We start from the raw sequence: 12,942 nt of genomic DNA, 5'->3' as shown, positions 1-12,942 counted from the left end.
ACATCAACTGTTGCATGAGAAAAGTTGATGTGGAGGCAACATCATCTGCTCTAATATCTACCAAATTTACTGGTGATTAAGTGAAAACTACTGAGCAGCTTCATAAGCAGTTTGCTCACCCTTCAGCAAAGCGTTTAAAAACACTTTTAAAAGATGCTGGAGGATATAGTAATGAATACTTAGAATGTGTAGACAAAGTAACAGATGCATGTGATGCATGTAATCATTACAGAAAGACTCCAGCTAGGCCAGTTGTAGGCCTACCTCTACCCACAGAAAGACTCCAGCTAGACCAGTTGTAGGCCTACCTCTACCCACAGAAAGACTCCAGCTAGGCCAGTTGTAGACCTCTACCTCTACCCACAGAAAGACTCCAGCTAGGCCAGTTGTAGACCTCTACCTCTACCCACAAAAAGACTCCAGCTAGGCCAGTTGTAGACCTCTACCTCTACCCACAGAAAGACTCCAGCTAGGCCAGTTGTAGACCTCTACCTCTACCCACAGAAAGACTCCAGCTAGGCCAGTTGTAGACCTACCTCTACCCACAGAATTCAGTGAAGTAGCTGCTGTTTACCTTAACAATGTAAATCAAATGTTTATTTCTTTCATATGATTAATCTTGCGAACAGGATTCAGCCTAGCATGTGTTGTCAGAATGAAAGCACCTGAAATTATAGCAGACAAAATCATGACTGTATGGATAGGCAGTGGGATGGGCGCACCACAAAAAATTCTTGCTGACAGTGGTGAAGAGTTTGCAAATGAGATGTTTCAAGATATGAGTGAAAATCTGAATATTGAAATGTTGAATACAGCAGCTTACAGCTCTTGGCAAAATGGTATATGTGAGCGAAACCATGCAGTTGCAAAGAAACTAGAAGATCAGCCAAATTTGAAACTAGATGTAGCATTAGCATGGGCAGTGAATGCTAAAAACAGTCTATCAATGGTCTATAGGTGGAGTCCTTACCAACATGTATTTGGTGCTTACCCAAATCTACCAAATGTTGTATCAGATAAACCACCAGCTTTTTGAAATATAACTAATAATAACACATTTTTGCTGAACACCTGAATGCTCTTCATGCTGAATCATCAGAAAGAATCAGAAGAGTGTTGCATTATAAAATTAGAGCCTCTGGAGGGTGTTATCAGCGTGGAGTCAAGGTTAACTATAAGAGAAATGATGATATTAGATGGAAAGGTCCAGGATATGTCATAGGTCAAGATGGAAAAATAGTGTTTGTTAGTCATGGAAGCACGTATGTTGGGGTACACCCTTAAAGACTAATAAGATGTTGTAAGGAGTTCATGAAGTAAAGTCATTCATTTCATGATAGTAATGACGAAAATATCATTAATCAAAATAATGTTGGAAGCTTGCAACAACCACAAGAAAAAAATCTGGTAAATCCTACTGATGAAGATATTGAAGTAGGAAATGTCATTGCTGATTTGCAAGTTGATAGGCAAAACATTGATACAAAATGTACTACAGTTGAAATATTGAATCCACTTGGCAATGTTCAGAGAGCTGTTAGACCAAATGACAAGTCTGATGAAAAAGGAATACCAAGGGTAGGACAGTACATTTTGCACAAAATTAATGGAAGTGATGCTTGGAATAAAGCCATAAGTTATGAGTAAAGGTGGAAGGCAAGTGGAAAAAATTGGCCTAATTTCAATTTGAAAGATGATAATGATACCTCACTTGGTTTAGATTTTACTAAAAATGTTCAAGACTGGAAAGTGATTGTAAAAACTGAATATGTGAATGTTATTATGTCTTCCCCCACTTTGGTGGGGAGACATATTGTTTTTGGCTTGTCTGTGTGTGTGTGTGGGTCCATGGGTCTGTTTATCCATCACAAAGTTTGTCAGTTTCCTCTCAAACTACCAAACTGAATTTTACGAATCGTGGTATGTACCAAGAACATATTACCATGAATTTTTGATCCTCTAATTTTTGTAGGAGTTATGCCCCTTTGAACTTAGAAATTGTCCAAAGATTCTCATAAATTACCGTGTTTGCACAACTCCACTGAAACTATTGAACCAAATTATACGAAATGTGGTATGTAGCAAGAACTTCATATGTAGTTGTGCATATTACTGGGAAATTTTGATCCCCCAATTTCTGTAGGAGTGAAGCCCCTTTGAAAATAAAAAATTACCAAAAATCCTCATAAGTTACCATGTTAGCGCAACTCCTCTGAAACTATTGAACCAAAAATGCTCAGAACAGTTTGTGGGATGGGGAGAGACATATGTTTTTGAAGACAAAACAAACTTTAATTACTATACCATTTTCTAGACATAGTGAAGAAAGAATTAAATCTGCCAAGCAAAGTGAACTGTATAACTGGACACGATAAAAATGTATGATGAAGTACCAAAAAGTAACAGAAAATTAGTTTCAGCACAATGGGTAATTACTAAAAAAGATAAGGAAGGATTTTAGTCAATATAAAAGCAAGACTTGTTGTCAGAGGATTTGATGAAGAAAGATGTCAAATCTGATTCACCAACCATTCCAGAAAGTTTATGTCTGTGTATTGCTGCTGCATCCACTAATAGATATGAAATACATTCCATTGATATTTCCTGGAAGGAAAAGGGATTGATAGGTTGGTGTTCGTACAGCCACCAATAGAATGGGCCTCTCAACAACATGACAAAAATGTAGTATTGAAGTTGAATAATTGTGTTTATGGACTCTCAGATGAATCTAGTAACTGGTTTCTCAGTGTTTAAAAAGTTCTTCTTCAACTTAGATGCTCACAGTCTATACTAGATCCAGCCCTCTTCTATTGGCACATAGATAATTTTTGTGGGCAGAAGCCCTCTGTTTTAAGACCAGGTAATTTTACCCTTGAGAAGTACATTCCATTGTGGAAAAGAATGTAACAGTAATTTTAAATACATTGGACTTGAAATAAAACATGAGGAAGGTCAAATAAATCTACAAGAGAAGCAATATACTGAGGAGTTGTGTCAGATCAAAGCAAAAGATTTCAAAACGCAAGTGTTTCAGGAAACAGTTGGTCAACTACATTGGCTAGCCACACAGTCGAGACCATCCTGTCGTTTGATGTACTGGATCTTGCAACTGTATCCAATTCAAATGAATCCAAGCTTTTGAATAAACTCAACAAGGTCATACAAAAAGCTAAGAACAATACATATGAAATGATGTTCCCTTTTCTTGGAAATCTTGAAGATATAGAAATAATGCTATTCACTAATGCTTCTTATGCTCTCCTGTCAGATCAAGTGTCAAGTGCAGGAGGGTACTTAGTATATCATTTTCATTCAAAATAAGGAAAGCAAATTGTGTCCAATAGCATGGTCTGCGAAGAAAATCAGGAGAATAGTAAAAAGTATCTTGCAGCTGAAGCGTTATTTTTAGTTGATTTGCTATTTCATCAGAAATATTCGTCATGAGATGATTCTGAAAAAGTAAAATGCAATCTTTATTGACTGTTTAACACACAATAAATCCTTGTGTCAAAACATTCACTCTACCATACTGGTATCTGAAAAGTGCTTGCATTTAGACATTGCCAGTGTAAAGGAGTGTGAATCATGGAGATGTTTCACTTTCTTGGATAGGAGCTGATAAACAGGTTGCAGACTGTTTAACAAAAGCAGGAGCTGATTATCATAGACTGATTAAGTAGTGGGATAAACTGAGATGATAAATGTGAATACTAACTGCTTAAACTTCTTTTATTGTATTTTCTTTTTCTGTTTAATTTCTTTTATTTTTACCACACCTTTGACAATATTGACACTTTCACTCAAAGAGAGACAGAGAAGCTGGAGTCTTCATTAAATGTATACGAGTTGCATTGGCATGTTCTTCAATTAGAGGCTGAGAAATAAGCCTTACCCCTATAAAAAACACAACTTTTTGTGTCCACCTTAATTCATGACATCTTTTTCAGCTCTCAAGTCCCTATTCTTGATAAAAATCTGTGTAAGATGGTCTCATTTTAAAGCACATTCACTCTGCTTGCAGATAAAATCATTATATATATATATACACACACACACACACGGTTCCTGCATGGTAGGTGTTAATAGGGTTAGTGACTTCAATGCCTTTTACATTCAATTCACTTTTTATGTGGTTTGTGTGGCTGCGGCCATGCAAAGTTGCCTTTGAAACTTATGGGGAAACACATTTTGGCTTACATGTACATTTTACTTAGCCAATAAGACCAAACTTTGCAGAAATAATAAAAGGACAGCTTAAATGTCTGATAGTTTTTTGTTCTGCTTGATTAAACAAGCTGGCCACTAGTGGCCATATAAGCTTTTATTAATCTAATGGTATGACCAGATGCTCTCAAATTCTCCAGGTGACCAATTCATACCAATTAGAACCAATTTTGTATGAATTTTCCTAGGATGTTCTGCATAGAACTGTTTTGGTGATTTTTTATTTGTTGAAAAACATGGCCGCTGTTACTAAAAGTAGAATATAGGGTCAGACAGAAGTATTTCTTGCATAAACCCCCAAAACTGTTAGGCTAAGCCAAATACATAGGATGAAATGTTCAACAATATCTGTGATCTAATTTTCATGTAAATCTATTAAGCCATTATGGGGTTATTGCCCTTCTTTGACATTTTTTTTGCTGTTTTCAATGTTACTACTTTAAAATAGTTTTCTCCTCAGAAACTTAACTGGATAAAATTTAATGAAAATTGATATGATTGTTCCTTAGGTATGAGCATTAGGAATTTTTATCTAAGAAATAAAAAAAGAGTTGTATTAACATGAATGTTGCCTTTAACGGTTCAGGGTTCATTCAGTCACTGGTCCTGTCAGGCTGCACCCTGTAATAAATTTTATTTATTGCCTGCAGGCATTAGAGGTAATAAAGCAATTAACAGAGTCAGAGACCATAAAGATACAGAAGGCATTAATGAGGTTAAAGCTTACAGTTCCAGGTAAGTCTTGTTTTTACCTCTACTGCAAAATTGAGTGGTACATTTTGATCTGGTATGAAGATAGAACTATTATGCTATAAATATGGCACCAATCAGTAGCTTAATGTGGAGTAATAATATGATTTAATTATGCAAATTGTATGCAAATTTAAAGTACCGGTACTGAAATTACATGTGTAAGAAGTTGTTAACAATATTAGTGACTTAAAAAGGAAGAGATATGATGAATCACAACAAATGCACCAGTGGATATTTAATTTCAATCCAAAAGGAGTTAAAACTTTCATAGATCACAATTGGTCTCTTTGCACGTTAGTGCCATGAAAATTTTGATTGTTGTATCTGTAGCTGTTTTTCATAGTCTTCAAAGACATAAACTGCTAAATTTTCTTTTAGATACGTTGTCTATCAAGAAAAAAAAATATCTCCCCTTTAATTAGCCAAGTGATTCTTTTACCAAAACTTAATACATATGTTTATAAGGTTTGAAAATTAACTAGTCTGAGGTATGTATTTTTTTCATACACATTCTCAGGTTTGAAAATTAACTAGTCTGAGGTATGTATTTTTTTCATACACATTCTCCATACTTTATAAGGTATGATTTCGGTTCATTTTCTAAATATACTGAAGATGTTGTCAAAATCTACCCCAAAAGAACTTAAAATAAAGGACACTACAGAAACTATGAAGTCAGCCTCATATCTTAGCCTACTCTTACAGATTGATGATTAGGGAAAACTCATAACTAAACTTTACGACTTACGTGATGACTTCTCATTCCTTATATCTTCAACTTTCCTATTGTTTGTTGCAATATCTCGTCAGGAGACATATGGAGTTTTTATTTCTCAACTCATATTTTATGCCAGAGCTTGCTGAAATTACATGGACTTTTTGTATCATGCTAGATTTCTTACAATTAAGCCCCTGGAACAGGGTAATGTTGCTACAAAATTTAAGTCAACACAACAAAAATTTTATGGTTGTCTCATCATTGTAAACCTGGATCATTATGGTGCAGCAATCTGCACAATGAGAAGTGGCTTGTTCACCCTGTCATAGTTTTCCTTCCTTCTTTTGTCTACCGACTTGTGCAGGTCCGGTTGTCAAAAGAATAGGCCTGCAGCAGCGCTAAGCTTGTCGTAAAAGGCGACTAAATAGTGCTCAGAACCTTAGCCAGGGGCTAGGGCGCTCTGCCCACAGAGCAACTGGGTTGTGTGTCCCAGGTGGTGGAATGGGGTACCCCTGGCATGTTACATGCTGGGGTTGTCAGGCTATAATACAGGAAACCTGACCGCAAACCATAGTGGTGCACCGTGTTGGGAAAGATGCCACGTTCCCCGCACTTAAAAAAACCCTGCTGTGGTATTCGATAGGAGTAGGAACCTTTGTGCTCTGCCACAGGAGGCCAAATTGCCCAACCCTACCCATCCCTTCCTTTTATCTTGTGGCAATCAAAATTTGTCGACCCTATTATCCTTTTGTCCCATCCCCTTTTCATTTCATCATCATCATTTCATGTTCATTTTATCATCATTTTCATGTTTATCGCCTGAATATGGCTGAGATATTGCTGCTCGGGTGTTAAACCCCAACAAACAAACAAAAAATCTTTTGTCTACCTCAGACATGACATTTTTTAAGCAATTCACAAAGAGTTTCTAGAAAAGCTAAGGATGCTTACCTCACCATTGCACCTGGTCCATGTTCCCAGTTTTAGTGAAGTTTAGGATACTCATCTTTTGTTTCTTTGTACATCTAATTTCAGTCATTTCATGTTCTTTGTTGGACTATTTGTTTTGTGTGTCTTTTTTCCCAGTCTAATCATTATCCTTGGATTGTATTCTTTTGATTACCATTTAAATCCTGGTTCCTACTTCTTAATAAATTTAATACTTATGTTGTTGGACAATACCCTTTTAATTTTTTAAGTCATTGTTAATTTTGTTATGTATTTTCAGCTAAAGATGGAAAGAAAATAAGAGAAAAAATAAAAAAAATAGCAAAGAAAGTAGAATCTGATGAGTTCCATGATGATTTAGAAATGGTTTGTATTTTATGTATTTTGAGAGGCTTTCTCCTTAATGTCTTCCATTTCTGTTGTTTTAGGACCATATGAGCTTTTCCATTAGTTTTTTTCATCCTCCATCTGAACAATTTTATATGAAGTTTATTTTCTGAAACCATTAACATGATTAAACATTTGTAGTCACAGCTTTTTGAGAAATAGGTAATTTAATTTTTTTTCAAGCTTGTTTCTAAAACAAAATGGTAATGTAACATAAGCTAGGTTATATCTCAAACTAAACTAGAAATTCTGTTTGCTCACTATGAGAATGCCTCCTGTTTTAAATGGAATTGAATGTAAAGCTGTAAAGTTGGATTATTTCACTTTAGAAAACTCTGGCAATAATTATGTGTTTATTTACTATAATCATTGCCTAACCCCTCTATAAATTTAAGGAGCAGTTTCACTTAAATAGTTTTAACATGTAAAATCCATAAGGTCTCAGTATGGTATTAATTTTCCCATAGACTTCTATAGTGAAGTGCATATTTTTAGGATTTTTAAAAAAAATATGTAAATTGATTCAATAAAACTTTCACTTATGTAGCATTTCTAAGGACATGTGAAAAAATAATTTCCCGCCAAGAAAATAGGGTGAGTCCATGAAGATCGGACAGAAAAGTAGTCTTGAACTATAAATAGCCATTTTCCCTACTTTCACTTTCGTTTTGCACTCACCAAACCAACCTTTCCAGTGGAACATTTTTATGTTATTATGTTAGATTTTCTTTAAAAAAAGTTCTTCATCTTACAGTGTGATGTTTGCTCTATTCTATAAGTCATTGTTCATATCTTTTGACAAAACATTAGTTTGTAGAGAGGCAAAAAGAAAATGCACTATATTTTTAAAGCATCCATGTTTTGACGTACACCCACTCAGGGATATGCAATACGATACTGGTACCTATTACTAATAAACATTTCAATATAATCATAAAAGTTGTTTTTTCTGCTAGAGTATTCATTTTCATACTGAAACTTCAGAATATCATTGCCCTGCTACAAACATGAGTTTTTTATTAAACTTTTTATATAGGTACCCTATTCCAGGCATAAGACTAATATCTCTCAATGTTTGCCAGAAATATTACTTTTGATGAAAAAGCTGCTGCATTGGTCAAACTAAGCAAATTTGTGGTTTATTTTGACATGGTAGATACATAAACTGTACTATGAGTTCCAAATCATTATTTAATCCCCACTTTTGAGTTCCATATATGGAAATATTAATATCTGAACCTCCTTTTTTGTCTTTAACACAAGGGAACCTCTTGTTTAAAGTATAGTATATGTACCGGTACAACCAACTGTTCTAAACTATGGATATGGTCATTTCAATTATAATAAATCCAGAAAAAATGATACCAATATCATAATTTAAAAAAAATATAGCCTTTCATGTGCAGAAAATACAGATTTTAAGCCATTTTATGGTGTATCCATCAGCACCATGAAAACTGATGTATTCCACGGGTCATAGTTTTCCTTTCCTCGTTTGTCTATCCCCAGACTTGACTTTTTATGAGCAACTCGGCGGGTGTTTCTAGAAAAGCAGAGGACGCTTATTTTCCCATAGACTTCTATAGTGAAGTGCATATTTTTAGGATTTTTTAAAAAAATATGTAAATTGATTCAATAAAACTTTCACTTATGTAGCATTTCTAAGGACATGTGAAAAAATAATTTCCCGCCAAGAAAATAGGGTGAGTCCATGAAGATCGGACAGAAAAGTAGTCTTGAACTATAAATAGCCATTTTCCCTACTTTCACTTTCGTTTTGCACTCACCAAACCAACCTTTCCAGTGGAACATTTTTATGTTAATATGTTAGATTTTCTTTTAAAAAAGTTCTTCATCTTACAGTGTGATGTTTGCTCTATTCTGTAAGTCATTGTTCATATCTTTTGACAAAACATTAGTTTGTAGAGAAGCAAAAAGAAAATGCACTATATTTTTAAAGCATCCATGTTTTGACATACACCCGCTCAGGGATATGCAATACGATACTGGTACCATAAGGTGGATTTTATTCTCCCATTATCTCCCTTGGGAATCTTCTGATAATTATTATATTCCTTCATACACATCTATATATGATATCCAACCTTAAAGATTTCATCAAATTCCTTTGACCTATTTTGGTGGAGTTGCGTTTACAAGTTTTAACTTGTTAAACCCTTAAGTTGGATTATCTACCATTTTAGTCATCCCACAATGATTATATTCCTTTATGCAAATCTACATATGATGCCTCTAAAATTCCATGAATATTACTTGAGTCAGTGAGTGGTTATAAGGAGGAGTTGTGCTTACATGATAACCTACAAGCAGCTGTATCTCTCTTTGTAGTCTTCTGACAATTAATATATTCCTTCATGTACATCTAATTATGATACCCAACCATCACTCATAAAATGTTATCAAAATCCATTGATTTGTTAATAAGTTGTGCTTATGAGGTTTTAATATGTAAAAACTTGACTTGGGTCATCTCCCTTTAGAGTCCTCTGACAATTATTTTATTTCTTTTTTATACGATGCATATATAACATTCCTTAAAAATGTCATTGAAATACCTTGAGAAGTTAAGGACAAGTAGCTCTTTTCAGAAATATGGACATACAGACAGACAAGGTGATTGTATACCTCCAATCTTTGTTTTGCCTGGGTATAATTAAGTAACAATAACAAGAATAGGTATGTGAATATGTCAAAGAGACAACAACACCACTTGGATGAAAATGTCAGCCCTGTCGAAGGCCACCCATTGGTCTTCAGTGAACGACGAGGAAACCCTTACTCCACACAGCAGGCTGCATCTGGCCCCAAAACATCATTCTACAGAAGTACAGTGAAAGAGTTACCTCTATATACTCAACATCAAAAATAAAGGAAATGCGAAAGCAAAACAAGACAGAGGCCAGAAATTCCTGACTTGGGACTAGAAATTCTAAACTGGACTCTACAATCAGCACTTAAAAAACCTGATAGTTCAACAACTGTTCAACTATGCAAGTCATGTGACTCTTTGTAAGACATACTGTCCTTTGTTTGCCAAAAGTGGTTATTGTTTGCTTTGATTTAAAAATCAATTACAGATAGAGAGAAATATGCTCATAATGTCTACAATTGTTTCATGAAAATGGAGGTCGTACAGTTAATGTTTTTAAAGATTGTTTCCGATTTTTGTAAAAAATGACATTTTTTTTCAATTTTTACATATACTACTTTAATTGGGATGCTATCATGAAGCAAGGGCATTTGGTTTTCAGACAAATATGTATTTTTTGTATCAGTTGTGAATAGTATCCTGGTGAAAGTTCAAAATAATTTTCACAAATGGAAAATTGGTATTTTTTAGTTTGGAATTTATCACCTAGCCCATGAATTAGGAGTCAGAATATTTTAATAACACTTAGTGTGAACTGCTCATTTCTTTGCCAATTTTATTTAGCAAAAATTTTATTTAGCTTAAAATCTTTAACCATGTTAACATTGTCCTGATATTTGTAAACCATCTGTGTAGTCCCTATTGATGATTATGGATAATAAAAGTACAAACTTACAGCTAATTAGTCTTTAATGAATAGCCCTTATTAGACTTATTCATGGAATATTCTATTACCAGTCAACATTTAGTGACTGGTCATGCCCAATCTATCAATTTATAGTGATGGAAAATGGATGGGGAAGGTCCAGTGATTTTCAAATCAACCAATATTTTTATCATAAAGGTGGCCAAGCATCCCTAGATCTGCCTGCGATTGATGCATGTAATGTCTGTCAATTCAAATACTGTGAAATTATTGTTTGTAGGGTTCCAATTTCCATGGTTTTCATAGGTTTGATAATTCATGAAATTATGTTCCCAACGAAAAGGAAATTTTCCAATCGTTTGTATGATAGATTTGTCAAATCCACAAACTGAAGAACTTACAAACTTTACCACAAAAATGGTATCCATGAATAAAACTACTTCCACAGTATGCTGATAATACTTAAATTATGAAATACTTTTATTCTTACAACTTCTGTATCATTTTTTAGTCATATGTGATTTTATTTTTGCAAGTAATGGTATGGTACTGTTGTCGTTGTTTGCAGTTTTTTCCCTGTCTTCAAAGACAATTGGTTTTCATTTACTTTAAATATTCATTTATCTTTCAGAATTTTACCTCTTTAAAGGTCTTATTAAGGAAATGCAAATATTGTAATTAATACTGATATTATAGTAGCATCTAATTAGCAGCATTAGAATCAAATAATCAAATATGAAAATAATCCAAAAGTTGATAATGTACAAGAAGTTCTTAAAACCAAAACTTTCAAAATAAGAGTCCATCACCAAAAGGTTATACCATTTACAATGAATGAAGCCTCAGTATTTTAGGGATTTTGAAATGTGTAATACTGCTAATTTTGATACATAATATACGATACAATTCATAATAGTGAAATAAGGGGTCAGCTCGGGAAAATAATCCTTTTATAAAACTTAACTATTTAATTTTAATTTCAATGAAATTCCACTACAAGGTTCCATTGGTCAGGCTGGGAATAATTTTGGTAGTTGTGCCTAGAATTATAAGGAAATGAAGGGCCAAAAACAAACATTTCTCTTGTTTCTAGATAACTTCAATAAAAGTGTAAAGATTTCTATGAAATTCTGATGAATTAGAATTGGCCTTGTTGTTTGTTTTATACAGTGGGATAAACAGACCATTCGTACATATCACCTGTATTCAAATTTTGGATATTGAGTCTTGTTATGTAAATTTCTATGTTCAAAATAGTGAATGCTATATATGTCAAACTCAAAGATAGTCTAAATTCAGGGCTGTATCAAGCTTGAATGTTGTTTCCGAATTTGTCCCAACTGTTTAGGGTTCAGCTTTTGCAACTGTATCAAGCTGTGCCCTGCAGAGCATTTTATAATTTGTTTTTAGGTTATACTAGTAGACCCAGGTTGTTTTCGAGAAATTGATGACCTGGTAAGGTCTGATACAAAGGGCAAAGGTCAACTGGAGGTTATCAGCTTAAAGGATGTTGAAGAAGGCGATGAAATGATGTAAAATGCAATGTTTTCTATTGATATTTATTTTTATTAAATAAGATATTTGCATAATTGTTTTTTTTTTTTTTAAAGTTTTTCAAAGAACGACCTTTTTCATTATGAATAGTCAAGATTTAAGATACCAACTTAATTTTTCTATATATATCTCAGACTAGTCAGACTAAACCATAATTCTTACAGAATGTGCCAAGTAAATTGAATGTGTAATGCATGTTCTATGTAGGCACTGACCATTTTTGTCCTGAGGGGTACTGGGATTTGATGTTGGATAGGAATTTTTTTTTTTCATGCAAGCACAAAATTTTGTCATGTCTGTGTGCTTTGTCTCTAGACATGGTTATAAACTTTTATAACAAAGTTCTATTCCATAAAAAGGAAGATTGATATTTATTTTTGGGGTTATGATCCCAACCCTTTTAAAATTAGGGATTAAAAAGGTGCAAAAAATTCATAGAATTTAACTTTATAGATTATTACATAGCATTACTCATACCGGCCCAGGTATCGTCCCATGACCCCCATATTAGACTGAGGGCTTTAAGCCCAAGGTCTGATATAGGTTGAGGGATGATACCAGGGCCAATATGGATATGCCAAGTAATGATCTATTTTTTACATATTTAGAAAAAAAAAGGCATAATGAATATAGTTTTTGTTCCATTGACAATGTTGAAATTGTTCTAAATTTTTTTTCACATCACCCATGGATGATCTTGGAGTCACTTGCGATTTTCCTTCTTGTTTTAGGGTTTTTCATGTCATTGATGAATGTATAAGTGTCATCTTCATTGATTTCTCTGAAGTGCCAGACATTCTCGGCTTCAGCCATATTTTTGTT

The 12,942-nt window shown here is 33.9% G+C and overlaps 1 protein-coding gene across 2 annotated transcripts in view; it reads left to right on the top strand.

Moving 5' to 3' along the window:
* Positions 1–12,155, top strand: part of LOC148606880 (ribosome maturation protein SBDS-like) — a 33,353-nt gene extending 21,198 nt beyond the window's left edge. The window contains exons 4-6 of one of the 2 annotated variants that reach the window (XM_088545046.1): positions 4,875–4,959; positions 6,924–7,009; positions 11,977–12,155. In XM_088545046.1, the coding sequence (XP_088401172.1) occupies positions 4,875–4,959; positions 6,924–7,009; positions 11,977–12,102 (297 nt within the window). In that variant the 3' untranslated portion in view covers positions 12,103–12,155. Of the gene's footprint in view, positions 1–4,874; positions 4,960–6,923; positions 7,010–9,639; positions 11,953–11,976 lie in introns of those variants that run through there. The other variant, XM_088545047.1, reaches the window with a different exon arrangement.
* The last annotated feature ends 787 nt before the right edge of the window (positions 12,156–12,942 follow it).

This window comes from Perna viridis, chromosome 9 (assembly GCF_037379345.1).
Source record: "Perna viridis isolate PV_CMFRI_1.1 ecotype Kerala chromosome 9, ASM3737934v1, whole genome shotgun sequence".
NCBI classification, from domain to species: Eukaryota; Metazoa; Mollusca; class Bivalvia; order Mytilida; family Mytilidae; genus Perna; species Perna viridis.
The sequence above is the reverse complement of the archived record's forward strand: the minus strand, read 5'-3'. Positions and strand labels throughout refer to the sequence as shown.